The following is a 20,467-nucleotide window of genomic DNA, read 5'->3' on the forward strand; positions in this document are numbered from 1 at the left end:
CAGTAGATTGTGACCCCACCCCCTTTGGCAGTTCTATCTTGGCGGAAAATGTTGTAGTTGGGGATGAAATTTCAGAATTTTTGGTGGCCTTCCTAAGCCAGGATTCAGACATGGCTAGGACATCAGGGTTGGCGGAGTGTGCTAAAGCAGTGAATAAAACAAACATAGATGTCTTCTATGAGTCTTATGGTCGACTGAGAGTTGCAGTCCCTTAATTTGCTTTAAAAAGCTTCCTTGTTTGTTACATCAGCATACAATATATCGGCTGAAGCCCAAAACATTATTGACAATCTCCGCGTCTGTGAAGCCTCTTTGTTTCTCGCGAGTATCCAGCAATCTCAAATGTTGCCTCTGTCATTTTCTCTGCAACAGTGCTAGATCCTTTGAGCTGTCCTTTGAGTTGCGCTATTTTGTTTGAGGTTGCTTTGTGGCGGATATGTTTTGTCAACATGGGCATGGTGTGACTGGAAATTTCACTCTAAATTTGCTTGCTTAAAACAATGGACTGCCTTTCTGGCAAACAAGACAAAGTGAGCTAATCCCATTATCTCTTGGAACTTTGTGTTCTTCTTGAATCAACCCTATCCTTCTCTTAGCTACCGGAGCCACGTTAGCTAGCTGCATTTCTCCGCCGCCATCTCCTGATTTTCCTGGTTCTCCGGTGTTGTTTGTTCCGGCGCCGAAAAGAGATGGCCGCCTCGCTTCGTGTTCCTTGGAAAATATGCAGTATTTTGTTTTTTTTACGTGTTATTTCTTACATCGGTACCCCGGGTAATCTTAGGTTTCATTACATACAGTCGGGAGGAACTACTGAATATACGATTAACGTCAACTCATCATCGTTCCTACCAGGAATATGACTTTCCCAAACGGATCCAGTGTTTTGCCTTCCACCCCATACAAGGGATCTGATCCCAGCCGGCGACCCTGTGCGACGCCGAAAAAGGGAAAACGTGGCGGTCTCGTGGTCAGGCTTCGGAGACGGGCACATCGCGCTCCACTCCCTAGCATACTACTCGCCAATGTCCAGTCTCTTGACAATAAGGTTGATGAAATCCGAGCACGGGTAGCATTCCAGAGAGACATCAGGGATTGCAACGTGCTCTGCTTCACGGAAACATGGCTAACTCAAGGGACGCTAACGGAGTCGGTGCAGCCAGCTGGTTTCTTCATGCATCGCGCCGACAGAAACAAACATCTTTCCGGTAAGAAGAGGGGCGGGGGGGTATGCCTTATGATTAACGAGAAGTGGTGTGATCATCATAACAAACACACAGAACTCAAGTCGTTCTGTTCACCTGATCTAGAACTCCTCACAATCAAATGTCGACCGCATTATCTACCAAGGGAATTCTCGTCAATCATAATCACAGCCGTATACATTCCCCCCCAAGCAGACACATCGATGCCCTGAACGAACTTTATCTGACTCTTTGTAAACTGAAACCACACACCCTGAGGCTGCATTCATCGTAGCTGGGGATTTTAACAAGGCTAATCTAAAACAAAACTCCCTAAATTCTATCAGCATATCGATTGTGCTACCAGGGCTGGAAAAACACTAGACATTGTTATACTAATTTCCGCGACGCTTATAAGCCCTCCCCCGCCCCCCTTTCGGAAAAGCTGACCACGACTCCATTTTGTTGATTCCAGCCTACAAACAGAAACTCAAACAACAAGCTCCCGCGCTCAGGTCTGTTCAACGCTGGTCCGACCAATCTGAATCCACGCTTCAAGACTGCTTCGATCACGCGGATTGGAATATGTTCCGCATCGCGTCCAACAACAATATTGACGAATATGCTGATTCGGTGAGCGAGTTCATTAGGAAGTGCATTGACGATGTCGTACCCACAGCAACGATAAAAACATTCCCAAACCAGAAACCGTGGATGACGGCAGCATTCGCGTGAAACTGAAAGCGCGAACCACTGCTTTTAACCAGGGCAAGGTGACCGGAAGCATGACCGAATACAAACAGTGTAGCTATTCTCTCCGCAAGGCAATCAAACAGGCTAAGTCTCAGTACAGAGACAAAATCGAGTCGAAATTCAACAGCTCAGACACAAGAGGTATGTGGCAGGGTCTACAGTCAATCACGGATTACAAAAAGAAAAACAGCCCCGTCGAGGACCAGGATGTCTTGCTCCCAGACAGCTAAACAACTTTTGCCCGCTTTGAGGACAATACAGTGCCACTGACACGGCCCCCTACCAAAACCTGCGGGCTCTCCTTCACTGCAGCCGAGGTGAGTAAAACATTTAAACGTGTTAACCCTCGCAAGGCTGCAGGCCCAGACGGCATTCCAGCCGCGTCCTCAGAGCATGCGCAGACCAGCTGGCTGGTGTGTTTACGGACATATTCAATCAATCCTTATCCCAGTCTGCTGTTCCCACATGCTTCAAGAGGGCCACCATTGTTCCTGTTCCCAAGAAAGCTAAGGTAACTGAGCTAAACGACTACCGCCCCGTAGCACTCACTTCCGTCATCATGAAGTGCTTTGAGAGACTAGTCAAGGACCATATCACCTCCACCCTACCGGACACCCTAGACCCACTCCAATTGCTTACCGACCCAATAGGTCCACAGACGACGCAATCGCAACCACACTGCACACTGCCCTAACCCATCTGGACAAGAGGAATACCCATGTGAGAATGCTGTTCATCGATTACAGCTCAGCATTTAACACCATAGTACCCTCCAAACTCGTCATCAAGCTCGAGACCCTGGGTCTCGACCCCGCCTGTGCAACTGGGTCCTGGACTTCCTGACGGGCCGCCCCCAGATGGTGAGGGTAGGTAACAACATCTCCACCCCGCTGATCCTCAACACTGGGCCCCACAAGGGTGCGTTCTGAGCCCTCTCCTGTACTCCCTGTTCACCCACGACTGCGTGGCCATGCACGCCTCCAACTCAATCATCAAGTTTGCGGATGACACTACAGTGGTAGGCTTGATTACCAACAACGACGAGACGGCCTACAGGGAGGAGGTGAGGGCCCTCGGAGTGTGGTGTCAGGAAAATAACCTCATACTCAACGTCAACAAAACAAAGGAGATGATTGTGGACTTCAGGAAACAGCAGAGGGAGCACCCCCCTATCCACATCGACGGGTCAGTAGTGGAGAAGGTGGAAAGTTTTAAGTTCCTCGGTGTACACATCACGGACAAACTGAATTGGTCCACCCACACAGACAGCGTTGTGAAGAAGGCGCAGCAGCGCCTCTTCAACCTCAGGAGGCTGAAGAAATTCGGCTTGTCACCAAAAGCACTCACAAACTTCTACAGATGCACAATCGAGAGCATCCTGTCGGGCTGTTCACCGCCTGGTACGGCAACTGCTCCGCCACAACCGTAAGGCTCTCCAGAGGGTAGTGAGGTCTGCAGAACGCATCACCAGGGGCAAACTACCTGCCCTCCAGGACACCTACACCACCGATGTCACAGGAAGGCCATAAAGATCATCAAGGACAACAACCACCCAAGCCACTGCCTGTTCACCCCGCTATCATCCAGAAGGCGAGGTCAGTACAGGTGCATCAAAGCAGGGACCGAGAGACTGAAAAACAGCTTCTATCTCAAGGCCATCAGACTGTTAAACAGCCACCACTAACATTAGCGGCCGCTGCCAACATACTGACTCAACTCCAGCCACTTTAAAAATGGGAATTGATGGAAATTATGTAAAAATGTACCACTAGCCACTTTAAGCAATGCCACTTAATACAATGTTTACATACCCTACATTACCCATCTCATATGTATATACTGTACTCTATATCATCTACTGCATCTTGCCATCTTTATGCAATACATGTACCACTAGCCACTTTAAACTATGCCACTTTATGTTTACATACCCTACAGTACTCATCTCATACGTATATACCGTACTCTATACCATCTACTGCATCTGCCATGCCGTTCTGTACCACCACTCATTCATATATCTTTATGTACATATTCTTTATCCCTTTACACTTGTGTGTGTGTGTAAGGTAGTAGTGTGGAATTGTTAGGTTAGATTACTGTTGGTTATTACTGCATTGTCGGAACTAGAAGCACAAGCATTTCGCTACACTCGCATTAACATCTGCTAACCATGTGTATGTGACTAATAAAATTTGATTTGATTTGATTTGAAGAGGATCTGCAGAGAAGAATGGGAGAAACTCTCCAAATACAGGTGTGCCAAGCTTGTAGCATCATACCCAAGAAGATGCAAAGCTATAATCTCTGCCAAAGGTGCTTCAACCAAGTACTGAGTAAAGGGTCTGAATACTCATGTAAATGTGTGATAAAGCTTTTTCTTTTTAATAACTTTGCAAAAATTTCTAAAAAACTGTTTTTGCTTTGTCATTATGGGGTATTGTGTCTAGATTGATGAGTGAAACAAAACAATTTAATACATTTTAGAATAAGGCTGTAACGTAACAAAATGTTGAAAAAGTCAAGGGGTCTGAATACTTTCCGAATGCACTGTAAAATAGATTAAATTGAGATTGTGACAGTGATCTGCACACTTGTCCGACCTGTGTTTATTTTATGCCTGCTACGTAAGAGAGACAAGAATTCATGATAAGAGGAGAACAGTTGCTTCGCGAGGCAACTACCTGAAAATACATTATCTAAGTGATTGATAGTTTGTATTCAGCAGTCATAAAAGTATGCCTTATTTACTTTGAAGAAGTACTAAAACTGTGATTTTTGTTCAAACAGCATAGGCAGCAGCTCTTTAGAGATGAGATGACTTCGAATGAAATAATAAAGTCATCAAGTAAAACAAATGTAATAAACACAACTGAAATATTTTATTAAAGTAATGAGAATAAATTATGGTTAATAAGTAATAAGCAGTAAATGGGCAGTCACTACCATCATGGAACTTGTATTAATTGTTTCATCCTGTGTTGTTACAGCGTTCAACCCACATAATGCATTTAAAATGAAAAATAATAATAAAGATACTTTTTTATTTTTTATTATCGAACGGAAACTGAACCAACCTCAGAAAGCACTAATCGCTCAGCACTACTTACACGGAACCCAAACCGGCTGTGCGCGGTTTTAGACCCCATCATAGCACCGAGACCGCATTCGGAAAGGTGGTAAATGACCTTTTAATGGCGTCATACCAAGGCTCTTCATCTGTCCTCGTGTTCCTAGACATTAGTGCTGCTTTTGATACCATCGATCACCACATTCTTTTGGAGAGATTGAAAACCCAAATTGGTCTACACGGACAAGTTCTGGCCTGGTTTAGATCTTATCTGTCGGAAAGATATCAGTTTGTCTCTGTGGATGGTTTGTCCTCTTGAAAAATCAACTGTAAATTTCGGTGTTATTCAAGGTTCCGTTTTAGGACCACTATTGTTTTCACTATATATTTTACCTCTTGGTGATGTCATTTCGGGAACATAATGTTAACTTTCACTGCTTTGCGGACGATACACAGCTGGACATTTCGATGAAACATGGTGAAGACCCAAAATTGCCCTCCCTGGAAGCCTGTGTTTCAGACATAAGGAAGTGGATGGCGGCAAATGTGTTACTTTTAAACTCGGACAAAACAGAGACGCTAGTTCTAGGTCCCAAGAAACAAAGAGCTCTTCTGTTGGATCTAACAATTAATCTTGATGGTTGTACATTAATCTCGTTAATCTTGATGGTTGTACAGTCTCAAATAAAACTGAAGAACCTCGGCGTTACTATGGACCCTGATCTCTCTTTTGACGAACACATCAAGACTGTTTCAAGGACAGCTTTTTTCCATCTACGTAACATTGCAAAAATCAGAAACCTCCTGTCCAAAAATMTATCCATGCTTTTGTCATTTCTAGATTAGACTACTGCAATGCCCGACTTTCTGTCTACCTGGTTAAATCACTAAATAAACTTCAGTTAGTGCTAAACACGGCTGCTAGAATCTTGACTAGAATCAAAAAATGTGATCATATTACTCCAGTGCTAGCCTCTCTACACTAGCTTCCTGTTAAGGCAAGGGCTGATCAAGGTTTTACTGCTAACCTACAAAGCATTACATGGGCTTGCTCCTACCTATCTTTCCAATTTGGTCCTGCCGTACATACCTACACATACGCTACGGTCACAAGACGCAGGCCTCCTTATTGTCCCTAGAATTTCTAAGCAAACAGCTGGAGGCAGGGCTTTCTCCTATAGAGCTCCATTTTTATGAAATGGTCTGCCTATCCATGTGAGAGACACAGACTCGGTCTCGACATATACAGTGAGGGAAAAAAGTATTTGATCCCCTGCTGATTTTGTACGTTTGCCCACTGACAAAGAAATGATCCGTCTATAATTTTAATGGCAGGTTTATTTGAACAGTGAGAGACAGAATAACAACAAAAAAATCCAGAAAAAACGCATGTCAAAAATGTTATAAATTGATTAGCATTTTAATGAGGGAAATAAGTATTTGACCCCCTCTCAATCAGAAAGATTTCTGGCTCCCAGGTGTCTTTTATACAGGTAACGAGCTGAGATTAGGAGCACACTCTTAAAGGGAGTGCTCCTAATCTCAGCTCGTTACCTGTATAAAAGACACCTGTCCACAGAAGCAAGCAATCAATCAATCAGATGCCAAACTCTCCACCATGGCCAAGACCAAAGAGCTCTCCAAGGATGTCAGGGACAAGATTGTAGACCTACGCAAGGCTGGAATGGGCTAAAAAGACCATCGCCAAGCAGCTTGGTGAGAAGGTGACAACAGTTGGTGTGATTATTCGCAAATGGAAGAAACACAAAAGAACTGTCAATCTCCCTCAGCCTGGGGCTCCATCCAAGATCTCACCTCGTGGAGTTGCAATGATCATGAGAACGGTGAGGAATCAGCCCAGAACTACACYGGAGGATCTTGTCAATGATCTCAAGGCAGCTGGGACCATAGTCARCAAGAAAACAATTGGTAACACACTARGCCGTGAAGGACTGAAATCCTGCAGCGCCCGCAAGGTCCCCCTGCTCAAGAAAGCACATATACATGCCCGTCTGAAGTTTGCCAATGAACATCTGAATGATTCAGAGGACAACTGGGTGAAAATGTTGTGGTCAGATGAGACCAAAATGGAGCTCTTTGGCATCAACTCAACTCGCTGTGTTTGGAGGAGGAGGAATGCTGCCTATGACCCCAAGAACACCATCCCTACCGTCAAACATGGAGGTGGAAACATTATGCTTTGGGGGTGTTTCTGCTAACTGGACAGGACAACTTCACCGCATCAAAGGGACGATGGACGGGGCCATGTAACGTCAAATCTTGGGTGAGAACCTCCTTCCCTCAGCCAGGGDATTGAAAATGGGTCGTGGATGGGTATTCCAGCATGACAATGAAAACACACGGCCAAGGCCAAAACACACGGCCAAGGCAAGAAAGGAGTGGCTCAAGAAGAAGCACAGTAAGTTCCAGAAGAAGCACATTAAGGTCCTGGAGTGGCCTAGCCAGTCTCCAGACCTTAATCCCATAGAAAATCTGTGGAGGGAGCTGAAGGTTCGAGTTGCCAAACATCAGCCTCAAAACCTTAATGACTTGGAGCAGATCTGCAAAGAGGAGTGGGACAAAATCCCTCCTGAGATGTGTGCAAACCTGGTGGCCAACTACAAGAAACATCTGACCTCTGTGATTGCCAACAAGGGTTTTGCCACCAAGTACTAAGTCATGTTTTGCAGAGGGGTCAAATACTTATTCCCCTCATTAAAATGCAAATCAATTTATAACATATTTGACATGCGTTTTTCTGGATTTTTTTGTTGTTATTCTCTCTCACTGTTCAAATAAACCTACCATTAAAATTATAGACTGATAATTTCTTTGTCAGTGGGCAAACGTACAAAATCAGCAGGGGATCAAATACTTTTCCCCCCTCACTGTAAGTCTTTATTGAAGACTCATCTCTTCAGTAGGTCCTATGATTGAGTGTAGTCTGGCCCAGGGGTGTGAAGGTGAACGGAAAGGCACTGGAGCAGCGAACCGCCCTTGCCGTCTTTGCCTGGCCGGTTCCCCTCTCTCCACTGGGATTTCCTGCCTCTAACCCTATTACAGGGGCTGAGTCACTGGCTTACTGGGGCTCTTCCATGCCGTCGCTAGGAGGGGTGCGTCAGTTGAGTGGGTTGAGTCACTGACGTGATCTTCCTGTCCGGGTTGGCGCCCACCTCGAGTTCGTACCGTGGGGGAGATCTTCATGGGCTATACTCTGCCTTGTCTCAGGGTAGTAAGTTGGTGATTTGAAGATATCCCTCTAATGGTGTGGGGGCTGTGCTTTGGCAAAGTGGGTGGGGTTATATCCTGCCAGGTTGGCCGTGCTTCTACACCTGCATTGCTTGCTGTTTGGGGTTTTAGGCTGTATTTCTGTACAGCACTTTGTGACATCAGCTGATGTAAGAAGGGCTTTATAAATAAATTTGATTGATTGATTGGCCCTGTCCGGGGGTATTGTCGGACTCGGCCACAGTGTCTCCCGACCCCTCCTGTCTCAGCCGCCAGTATTTATGCTGCAATAGTTTGTGTTGGGGGGCTAGGATCAGTCTGTTATATATGGAGTATTTCTCCTGTCTTATCCAGTGTCCTGTGTGAATTTAAGTATGCTCTCTCTAATTCTTTCTCTCTTTCTTTCTCTCGGAGGAGGACCTGAGCCCTAGGACCATGCCTCAGGACTACCTGGCATGATGACTCCTTGCTGTCCCCAGTCCACCCCAGTCCACCTGTTGCTGCTCCAGTTTCAACTGTTCTGCCTGCGGCTATGGAACCCTGACCTGTTCACCGGACGTGCTACCTTGTCCCGGACCTGCTGTTTTCGACTTTCTCGCTCTCTAACTCTGAATGATCGGCTATGAAAAGCCAACTGACATTTACTCCTGAGGTGCTGACCTYTTGCACACTCTATAACCACGGTGATTATTATTATTTGACCCTGCTGGTCATCTATGAACGTTTGAACATCTTGGCCATGTACTGTTAAAATCTCCACCCGGCACAGCCAGAAGAGGACTGGCCACCCCTCATAGCCTGGTTCCTATCTAGGTTTCTTCCTAGCCACCATGCTTCTACATCTGTATTGCTTGCTGTTTGGGGTTTTAGGCTGGGTTTCTGTAAAGCACTTTGTGACATCGGCTAATGTAAAAAGGGCTTTATAAATACATTTGATTGATTGATTGATGTTAGAAACACCTTTGGCAGCGATTACAGCTGTGCGTCTTTTTAGGTAAGTCTGTAAGAGCTTTGCACACCTGGATTGTACAATATTTGCCCATTATTATTTTTTTCATTATTCAAGCTCTGTCAAGTTGGTTGTTGATCATTGCTAGAAAGCCATTTTCAAGTTTTGCCATAGATTTTCAAGCCGATTTAGGTCAAAACTGTAACTCGACCACTCAGGAACATTCACTGTCTTCTTAGTAAGCAACTCCAGTGTAGATTTYCGCTTGTGTTTAAGGTTAATGTCCTGCTGAAAGGTGAATTTTCCCCCCAGTGTCTGGTGGAAAACAGACTGAACCAGGTTTTCCTCTAGGATTTTGCCTGTGCTTAGCTGTCTTTGGTATCTCTTTATCCTAAAAAACACCCTAATCCTTGCTAATGACAAGCATACCCATAACATGATGCAACCACCATGCTTGAAAATATGAAGAGTGGAACTCAGTGATGTGTTGGAATTGCCCAAAACATAACATTTTGTATTCAGGACATAATGGTAATTTCTTGTCACATTTTTTACAGTATTACTTAAGTGCCTTGTTGCAAACAGGATGCATGTACAGGCTTCCTTCTTTTCACTCTGTAATTTAGGTTAATATTGTGAAGTAACTACAATGTTGTTGATCCATCCTTAGTTCTCATATCACAACCCTTAAACTCGGTAACTGTTTCAAAATCACCATTGGCCTCATGGTGAAATTCTTGAGCAGTTTCCTTCCTCTATGGCAACAAAGTTAGGAAGGACGCCTGTATCTTTGTATTGATACTGGGTGTAAAAACTAATTAATAACCACCATACTCAAAGGGATATTCAGCGTATGCTTTGAAATATATATATATATATATTTTAAACACATTTACCAATCAGTGACCTTTTTTTGTGAGACTTTGTGGTTTCATCTGTGCTTGAAATTCACTACTTGATTGAGGGACCTTACAGATAATTATATGTGTGGGGTACAAAGATGGGGTAGTCATTCAAAAATCATGTTAACCCCTATTATTGAACACAGCATGAGTCCATGCAACTTATGTGATTTTATTTGTTAAACTTATTCAGGCTTGTCATAACAAAGGGGTTGAATACTTGACTCAAGACAATTCAGTTCTTCATTTTTTATACATTTGGAAAAATGTCTTCAAACCAAATTTCACTTTGACATTATGGGTAGTGTGTGTAGATCAGTGGCACAAAATATCAATTTAAAATTCAGGCTTTAAGTATGCCTAGACGGTGCACTGTCGTCCTCTCAGCACATATCAAAGCTGCAGGCTAAAGTTAAATCTAGACTTGGTTACCTCTATCGTAATCGTTCCTCTTTCACCCCAGCTGCCAAACTAACCCTGATTCAGATGACCATCCTACCCATGCTACATTACAGAGACATAATTTATAGATCGGCAGGTAAGGGTGCTCTCGAGCTGCTAGATGTTCTTTACCATTCGGCCATCAGATTTGCCACCAATGCTCCTTATAGGACACATCACTGCGCTCTATACTCCTCTGTAAACTGGTCATCTCTCTATACCCGTCGCAAGATCCACTGGTTGATGCTTATTTATAAAACCCTCTTAGGCCTCACTCCCCCCATCTGAGAAATCTACTGCAGCCCTCATCCTCCACATACAACACTCATTCTGCCAGTCACATTCTGTTAAAGGTTCCAAAAGCACACACATCCCTGGGTCGCTCCTCTTTTCAGTTCCCTGCAGCTAGCGACTGGAACGAGCTGCAACAAACACTCAAACTGAACAATTTTATCTCAATCTCTTCATTCAAAGACTCAATCATGGACACTCTTACTGACAGTTGTGGCTGCTTTGTGTGATGTATTATTGTCTCTACCTTCTTGCCCTTTGTACTGTTGTCTGTGCCCAATAATGTTTGTACCATGTTGTGCTGCTACTATGTTGTGCTGCTACCATGTTGTTATGTTGTGTTGCTACCATGCTGTGTTGTCATGTGTTGCTGCCTTGCTATGTTGTTGTCTTATGTCTCTCTTTATGTAATGTTGTGTTTCTTGTTGTGATGTGTGTTTTGTCCTATATTTATATTTATATTGTATTTATTTTTATTCCAGGCCCCGCAGGAGGCCTTTTGCCTTTTGGTAAGCCGTCATTGTAAATAAGAATTTGTTCTTAACTGACTTGCCTAGTTAAATAAAGGTTAAAAAATAAAAAATAAATTTGGTAAAGTAAAGGGGTGTGAATACTTTCTGAAGGCACTGTATATCATGACACCCCATTCTTTCTGCAGACATCTTTGAATCTTAATTTAGAGTAGAGTAGATATTTAACTGAATTTTTTATCATTGAGACCTATTTACCCAAATTGGTCCACACGGACCAAAGCGGGTTTGTTAAAAAGTGTTTTCCTTGGATAACCTTTGTCGACTATTACATGTTCAGCTTATTTTTGTGTGGGGCTCCCGAGTGGCGCAGCAGTCTAAGGCACTGCATCTCAGTGCTAGAGGATTCACTACAGACCCTGATTTGATCCAGGGCTGTATCACAACCAGCCGTGACTAGGAGTCCCATATGGTGGCGCACAATTGGCCTAGTATCGTCCGGGTTAGGGGAAGGTTTGGCCGGGGTAGGCCTTCATTGTAAAATAAGAATTTGTTCTTAAATGACTTGCCAAGATAAACATATCTTAGATGACTTGCCAAGGTAAACATATTTAAAATGACTTAGAACATTCGGAGATAAACATATCTTAAATGACTTGCCAAGATAAACATATCTTAAATTACTTGCCAAGGTAAACATATCTTAAATGACTTGCCAAGATAAACATATCTTAAAGGACTTGCCAAGTAAACATTATCTTAGATGACTTGCAAGATAAAACAATCTTAAATGACTTGCCAAGTAAAACATATCTTAGATGACTTGCAAGATAAACATATCTTAGATGACTTGCCCAAGATAAACATATTTTTTCCTTAAAGGATTTTGACTTGCCAAGATAAACATATCTTAAATGACTTGCCAAGAAACATATCTTAAATTGACTTGCCAAGATAAACCTATCTTAGCATGACTTGCCAAGATAAACCATATCTTAGATGACTTGCCAAGATAAACCTATCTTAGATGATTTGCCAAGATAAACAATATCTTAGATGACTTGCCAAGTAAACATATCTTAGATGACTTGCCAAGATAACATATCTTAGTATGACTTGCCAAAGATAAAACATATCTGTAGATGACTTTGCCAAGATAAACATATCTTAGATGACTTGCCAAGAGAAAACATAGGTCTTAATGACTTGCCAAGATAAACATATCTTAAATGACTTGCCAAGGTAAAAACATATCTTAAATGACTTGCCAAGATAAAACATATCTTTAAATTACTTGCCAAGGTAAACATATCTTAGATGACTTGCAGAGTAACATTATCTTAATCGACTTCCAAGAACATATCTTAGATGACTTGCAGATAAACATACTAGATGACTTGCCAAGGTAACATATCTTAATGACTGCCAAGGAAAATATCTTAAATTACTTGCCAAGGTAAACATATCTTAGATGACTTCCAAGATAAACATATCTTTAGATGACTTGCCAAGATAAACATTATCTTAGATGACTTCAGATGAACATATCTTAAATGACCTTGCCAGATAAACATACTTATATGACTTGCCAAGATAAACCTATCTTAGATGACTTGCCAAATAAAACCGTATCTTAGATGAGCTGCCAAGATAAACCGTATCTTTTAGGATTGAACTTGCCAAGATAAACATATCTTAGATGACTTGCCAAGGTAAACATATCTTAGATGACTTGCCAGTAAACAATCTTAGAGACTTGCCAGATAAACATATCTTAGATGACTTTGCCAAGATAAACATATCTTAAATGACTTGCCAAGTAAACATATCTTAAATGACTTGCCAAGATAAACCTATCTTAGATGACTTGCCAGAGATAAACATATCTTAGATGACTTGCCAAGGAAACATATCTTAAGATGACTTGCCAAGTAAACAGATCTAGATGACTTGCAAGATAAACATATCTTAGATGACTTGCCAAGATAAACATATCTTAGATGACTTGCCAAGATAAACATAATCTTAGATGACTTGCCAAGATAAAGCATTATCTTAGATGACTTGCCAAGCATAAACATATCTTAGATGACTTGCCAAGATAAACATATCTTAGATGAACTGCCAAGATAAACATATCTTAGATGAACTTGCCAAAGAAACATATCTTAGATGACTGCCAAGATAAAATATCTTAGATGACTTGCCAAGATAAACATATCTTAGATGACTTGCCAAGATAAACATATCTTAGATGACTTGCCAAGATAAACATATCTTAAATGCTTCATTAGAAACAAGCTTCTTGGGCTGTATCTTCTCTCGACGGAGAAAAAGCTTTTGATAGACTAGAATGGTCAAATCTCTAATCTGCCTTGGAAGAAATGGGAATTGGCTCCAATTTCAATAATATGATTAAAATACTATATGCCAATCCCTCAGCCACAGTTATAACAGGCCATATATGCTCAGCTCTGTTCAGAATCACTAAAAGTAGTAGACAAGTCGATCCAACTTCGCCTTTTCTACTCTTATTATCCATAGAACCCCTGGCCTAGGGGGTTCCATCGTCAATCGAAGAAAATAACACGTCTCTAAAATCTACTAATCACTTCATCTCATTATGCACAGACAATATTTTACTATATTTAGACAATGTATCTCAATCGCTCCCAAACGCACTGAAGACCGTAGATACATTTTATTGCTTGAGATTAAGCTGAATTTACCTAACCAAAATCAGCCCTACTGCCTCTCAAGACCCCGATGGAGGAGTCCATCTCTACTTATGGAACCCCAATAGTTGCCTTTAAAAAAAATAGGGAGTATATATATATTTGGGAGTATATATATATTTCCTTAGATAAAACCATAGCCACAAACTAACAAAATGCTCAAAATCAGTTAAATCTGGCCTTGGTAGATGGAATAATATCCCAGTTGCTTTAACCAGCAGAATATCTATTGTCAAAATGAATATAATGCCACTGCTGAATTTCTGTAGATCAATACTTCCCATGGCTCCCCCTTCTGGCTATCGGGATTCAATTCATAGTCCAGTCTCAAAATGTACAGTACCAGTCAAAAGTTTGGACACACTTACTTATTCCTGGGTTTTTCTTTATTTTTACTATTTTCTACATTATAATAATAGTGAAGACATCAAAACTATGAAAAAACACATATGGAATCATTTAATAACCAAAAAAGTGTTTAACAAATCCAAATAAACTTTCTTTTTGAGATTCTTCAAAAGTAGCCACCCTATGCCTTGATGACAGCCTTGCACACTCTTGGCATTCTCTCAACCAGCTTCATGGGGTAGTCACCTGGAATACAACTTAATTAACAGGTGTGCTGTGTTAAAAGTAAATTTTTGGAATTTCTTTCCTTCTTAATGCGTTTGAGCCAATCAGTTGTGTTGTGACAAGGTAGGGGGGTATACAGAAGATAGCCCTATTTGGTAAAAGACCAAGTCCATATTATGGCTAGAACAACTCAAATAAGCAAAGAGAAATGACAGTCAATCATTACTTTAGGACATGGTCAGTCAATAAGGAAAATGTCAAGAACTTTGAAAGTTTCTTTAAAGTGCTGTTGCAAAAACCATCAAGCGCTATGATGAAACTGGCTCTCATGAGGACCGCCACAGGAAAGGAAGACCCAGAGTTACCTCTGCTGCAGAGGATAAGTTCATTAGAGTTAACTGTACCTCAGATTGCAGCCCAAATAAATGCTTCACAGAGTTCAAGTAACAGACACATCTCAACATCAACTGTTCAGAGGAGACTGCGTGAATCAGGACTTCATGGTCAAATTGCTGCAAAGAAACAACTACTAAAAGACACCAATAAGAAGAAGAGACTTGCCTGGGCCAGGAAACATGAGCAATGGACATTAGACCGGCAGAAATCTGTCCTTTGGTCTGATGAGTCCAAATGTGAGATATTTGGTTCCAACTGCCGTGTCTTTGTGAGACGCAGAGTAGGTAAACGGATGATCTCTGTATGTGTAGTTCTGCATGGAGGAGGAGGTGTGATGGTGTGCGGGTGCTTTGCTGGTGACACTGTCAGTGATTTATTTAGAATTAAAAAGGCACACTTAACCAGGATGGCTAACACAGCATTCTGCAGCGATACGCCATCCCATCTGGTTTGTGCTTAGTGGGACTATCATTTGTTTTTCAACAGGACAATGAGTCAACACATCTCCAGGCTGTGTAAGGGCTATTTGACAAAGAGTGATGGGAGTGCTGCGTCAGATGACATGGCCTCCACAATCACCCAACCTCAACCCAATTGAGATGGTTTGAGATGAGTTGGACCACAGAGTGAAGGAAAAGCAGCCAACAAGTGCTCAGCATATGTGGGAACTCTTTCAAGACTGTTGGAAAAACATTCCAGGTGAAGCTGGTTGAGAGAATGCCAAGTGTGCAAAGCTGTCATCAAGGCAAAGGGTGGCTACTTTGAAGAATCTCAAATATAAATTATATTTTGATTTGTTTAACACTTTTCTGGTTACTACATGATTCCATGTGTTATTTCATAGTTTTGATTTCTTCACCATTATTCTAAAATGTAGAAAATAGTTTTAAAAAATAAGAAAACCCCTTGAATGAGTAGTTGTGTGCAAACTTCTGACTGGTACTGTATAATATAATGATAGTTACTCATTTGATTAGCAACTGGGCAAATTGCAATAATCAATATTCCCAATGAGTAAGCCCAATACTCTATTCTGTCGAAATACAATCTTCAAATGACCAGCATTATTATTATTATTATTTATTTTGTAAGGACAAAAGGTAGACTGCAGATGGATATAGAAATGTACCCCTGGGCACCACCTACAACTAGTGTAACCTCTGTGAGGAAATAATTGGTTAATCAAACATCAATATCAACACAGGAATTGACAGAACTATAAGTAATGGTGTATCTTAGGTGTCGCTACCTAAAAAAGGCATAGCTAGATGTGGCAAGCGAAGGGGTATTGTTACAAATAGCCAGCTGCCCAAGCGGAAAGGCAAGCAATCGTTGCAATGAAACAAAGTATCAACGCTAATGTTGTCTAAACTGGGAAACAAATTAGCGACAATGTTGTTGCAAGTTTGTATTTCACGTGTCAGCAAGCTAATCGAAAATATAGTTAGCTAGCTAGTTAACTGATCGACGTTCACTAGCTGTAGCAAATTATTTTGGACCCAGTCAGGATCTCTTACCTAAGTAGTTGATCCTGACAGCATTCGGTTCATTATATCCAATAGAGCGCTTGTTAACATCCCAAACCAGGTTACCAGAGCAGGACATCATGCTCGAACCTCCTTTTACTTAAAAATAGCATTGAAATACAGTTGTAAACCCTGCCTTCTGACTATCGCCTTTGGATGTTGTTTTGCTTGTTCTCTGTGGGGTCGTTGGGGCCGTTGCGACGTACGGTAGCTAGCTAGTAACGTCAGCATGGGCGCTAAGCTAACTCTAGCTATATCAAGCTTTTATCTTTATCGCCCCTCTTCACTTTGCAGCTTCTCTTCGGTCGCTATATTCTTCTGATGCTTGTTATTTGGATGGCTCTCTACTTCTGTCTTGTTGTGTCAAACCCTTCCTATGCAACCAATGAACTCCCTGGTTGAAACAACGCAATAAAGCAGGTTCTCAGTGGTATGTGAACCGTTCTATGCGTTGTATTTCTATGTTCGAGACTATTAATCGAGACCGTCAACATTGCAGCCGTATGACGAAGCACTCAAGGAGAAGACGCTAGTCTCTAACAATATTAGTTGAAAACCCAGTTGAGGCCATTATATATAATATAGTTATAATTGCGCGATTATGTAGTAAAGTGTTATCATATTAATACTGGATGTGAAGGTAGATGAACAAATGGTAGACTCTGGGGACCGTTCAGCAGGACGCAAAGTTTTGGAGCATTCAGATGAAACGCGTCAAGTTCCTTGGTGCGCACACATCATTGATAACCAAAAAAACTCTCCTTCCATACACAGCACCGTGTGGTGAAGGCGCAACAGTGCCTCTTCAACCTCAGGAGGCTGAAGAAATTCGTCTTGGCCCTCACAAACTTCTACAGATGCACCATTGAGAGCATCATGTCGGGGGCACTCTGCCTGACCTCTAGGACATCTACAGCACCCGGTAGCCGCCTGTTCACCCTGCCACCATCTACAGGGGGCTCCAAAAGTATTGGAACAGTGACACATTTTTGTTGTTTTGGCTCTGTACTCCAGCACTTTGGGTTTGAAATTATACAATGACTATGAGGTAAGTGCAGACTGTCAGCTTTAATTTGAGGGTGTTTTTATCCATATCAGGTAAACCATTTAGGAATTACAGTATTTTTTTGTTCATAATCCCCCCATTTTATGGGACCAAAAGTATTGGGACAAATTCACTTATGTATATTAAAGTAGTCAAAAGTTTAGTTCCATATTCCTAACATGACATGATTACATCAAGCTTGTTACTCTACAAACTTGTTGGATGCATTTGCTGTTTGTTTTAGTTGTGTTTCAGATTATTTTGTGGCCAATAGAAATTAATTGTAAATAGTGTCATTTTGGAGTCACTTTCATTGTAAATAAGAATAGAATATGTTTCTAAAACACTTCTACATTAATGTGGATGCTACCATGATTATGGATAATCCTAAATTAATCCTGACTAATTATGAGTGAGAAAGTTACAGATACACAAATATCATACCCCCAAGACATGCTAACTTCTCACTATTACAGGGGAGGTCAGCATAACAGGGGYGGTCAGCACTTTTGGGAGGTATGATATTTATGTATAATTTTCAAATCCAAAGTGCTTGAGTACAGAGCCAAAACAACAAAAAATGTGTCACTGTCCCAATACTTTTGGAGCTCACTGTAGGAAGAGACAATACAGGTACATCAAAGCTGGGACCGAAAGACAGAAGCTGTTTTTATCTCCAGCCTCCGCCGACTGATCTGCCTTAGTGTTCCACTGTGAGTTTATCTAAGGCGGTCCCACCCGGACTCTTACGGTGCACCCTGACTGGCGCCCTTATATATATATCCGCTGCACTTACGAGCTTGCTGCCCTATATATAATTATACCTGTACGGACTGTGAATGGCTAGCTAGTTACGGTACAGCGGTAGTGCGTTTCAATCAGTTTACGCACTTGCTCTGCAGACTAAGTCGGGTTCCCCTTTGCTCTGCAAGGGCCGCGGCTTTTGTGGAGCGCAGGGTACGACGGCTTGCACTACACGGGATGTCTGTTGTTTGCATGTGTTGCAATAGGTTGTGTTCCACTGGGTAAGCTGATTGCAAGCCCGAGGTGTCTCGGTGCGACCGAGGGAGGCCAGTGTTAGTTTTGGTTACATACCCTGCTCACATCAATGGAGCACGCTTACCCCCATGTATCCTCAGTCCATCACTTCTGTGACCATTCAACTGTCCCACTTAGGACGCACCCTGCTTGACCCCTCAACTTCACCACTGGCTGTGCTTTTCAAAATTAGGTACTACTGGAATAGCCCTACGGGTGATTATCGAGCATTAGAGCCACCCCCATAAACGGAAATCGTCTCCTGCGGTCAGGTGACCCGACCACCTGTCCTCAACGATTCCTATGCTTCCTGGCTGATGTTTTGGTCCTTTGATGGCTGCTGCCGTGCTGCTATTCACTCTACGTAGCAGCGAGCTCGGAGTCTACAACCCACACAAGTGGCACGGTGTGCAGCTCACTCACGATGGCACACTCATATGCAGCTGTGGCAAGGTTTGCTTGTCTGTTCATAGTGCAGCGCGCTGAGTGCCTCACACAGACATAAGAGCGCACGAGGTAGAGGCGACGCCAGTCACTTCAGGAGACGTGGAGGAGGCCGTAGGAAGGGAAACAACCCAGCAGCAGGACGCTACACACCTCGCCTTTGTGCAAGGAGGAGGTGAGCACTGCCAGAGCCCTGCAAACATGACCTCCCAGCGGCCACAAATGTGCATGTGTCTGCTCAAACCGGTCAGACACGACTCCATGAGGGTGGCTGAGCCCGACGTCCACAGGTGGGGGTTGTGCTTACAGACCCAAGTCCAGGCCGTTACGCGTTTTGCTCATGACACGACCAATGTTGGCAAATTCCGCCGCTTGGCCCCTTGTCTTCACACAGATGAGCCGGTTACACTCGAATCATGTGACCAGACGTGACACAGAGTCTGGACGACGCCGTGGAGAACTTCTGCTGCCTTGAACAACTCACTCCAAATCAAGACCGACTTTGGCGGGATGGGTCAGTCATGGTGGGGTGGCATTTCTTGTGGGGCCCACACCCTCCATGTGCCAATGCAGAAGGCGCCTGACTGGCCATTAGGTACCGGAGAGATGGCATCTCAGGCCCCTTGTGAACCATATGCTGTGCGGCGTTGCCCGTGGCCTTCCTCCTAATAGCAATGACTACCTCATTGACTTCATGTGGCTGGAGTGTGTCAGCAGTTCCTGCAAGCGGAAGGCATTGATGCTATGGACTGGCCGCCCGTTCCAGCCTGAATCCAATTGCAGCACATCTGGGACATCCTGTCTCGCTCCATCCACCACAGCCACGCCCGAATTGCACCACAGACTGTCCAGGAGTTGGCGGATGCTTAGTCCAGGTCTGGAGGAGATCCCTCAGGACCATCAGCCACCTCACTCAGCATGCCCAGGCGTCTGTAGGTAAGAGGTCATCACAGCACGTGGCGGCCACACCACACTACTGAGCCTCATTTATGCTATGTTATTAGAGCGACCCATTCCATTCCATCAGTTGGCATCAGCCTGCTAGTTGGTTTTCCACTTTACATTTTGAGTGTGACCTCCAAGTCCAACCTCCACGGGTTGTATTGAAATTTCTCCATTGTCCATTATTGTTTGTTGTGATTTTTTGTCAGCACATTCAACTATGTAAAGATTAAAAGTTTTTGAGTCAATAATTTTCATTCATTCGATCTGGATGTTTCTATGTGCCTTATCTTATTTTGACGCCGTGTTTATGCACAGTGGGGACGGGCAGTATTGCTTACACTCTGCCGATTTTGCAGTTTTCCTACTCTACGCATGTAGAGGTCTGTTTTTCTCATGGTACACCTCAACTGGAGTTCGACGGATCTCCAGAAACATCCATTGTATGATTTTTACAGTATTAATTTGCATTTATACATGGAC

General features: G+C 42.8%; 1 protein-coding gene across 7 annotated transcripts in view; it reads right to left on the reverse strand.

Moving 5' to 3' along the window:
• The window catches only part of LOC111959630 (DDB1- and CUL4-associated factor 6), a 79,731-nt gene extending 62,768 nt beyond the window's left edge, over positions 1-16,963 (reverse strand). For 6 of the 7 annotated variants that reach the window (XM_023981345.3, XM_023981344.3, XM_070437551.1 and 3 more), the window contains exon 1: positions 16,507-16,962. In XM_023981345.3, the coding sequence (XP_023837113.1) occupies positions 16,507-16,597 (91 nt within the window). In that variant the 5' untranslated portion in view covers positions 16,598-16,962. Of the gene's footprint in view, positions 1-16,506 lie in introns of all 7 variants that reach the window. The other variant, XM_023981343.2, reaches the window with a different exon arrangement.
• Positions 16,964-20,467: the final 3,504 nt, after the last annotated feature.

The sequence above is a fragment of the Salvelinus sp. IW2-2015 genome, linkage group LG36, assembly GCF_002910315.2.
Source record: "Salvelinus sp. IW2-2015 linkage group LG36, ASM291031v2, whole genome shotgun sequence".
Lineage (NCBI taxonomy): Eukaryota > Metazoa > Chordata > Actinopteri > Salmoniformes > Salmonidae > Salvelinus > Salvelinus sp. IW2-2015.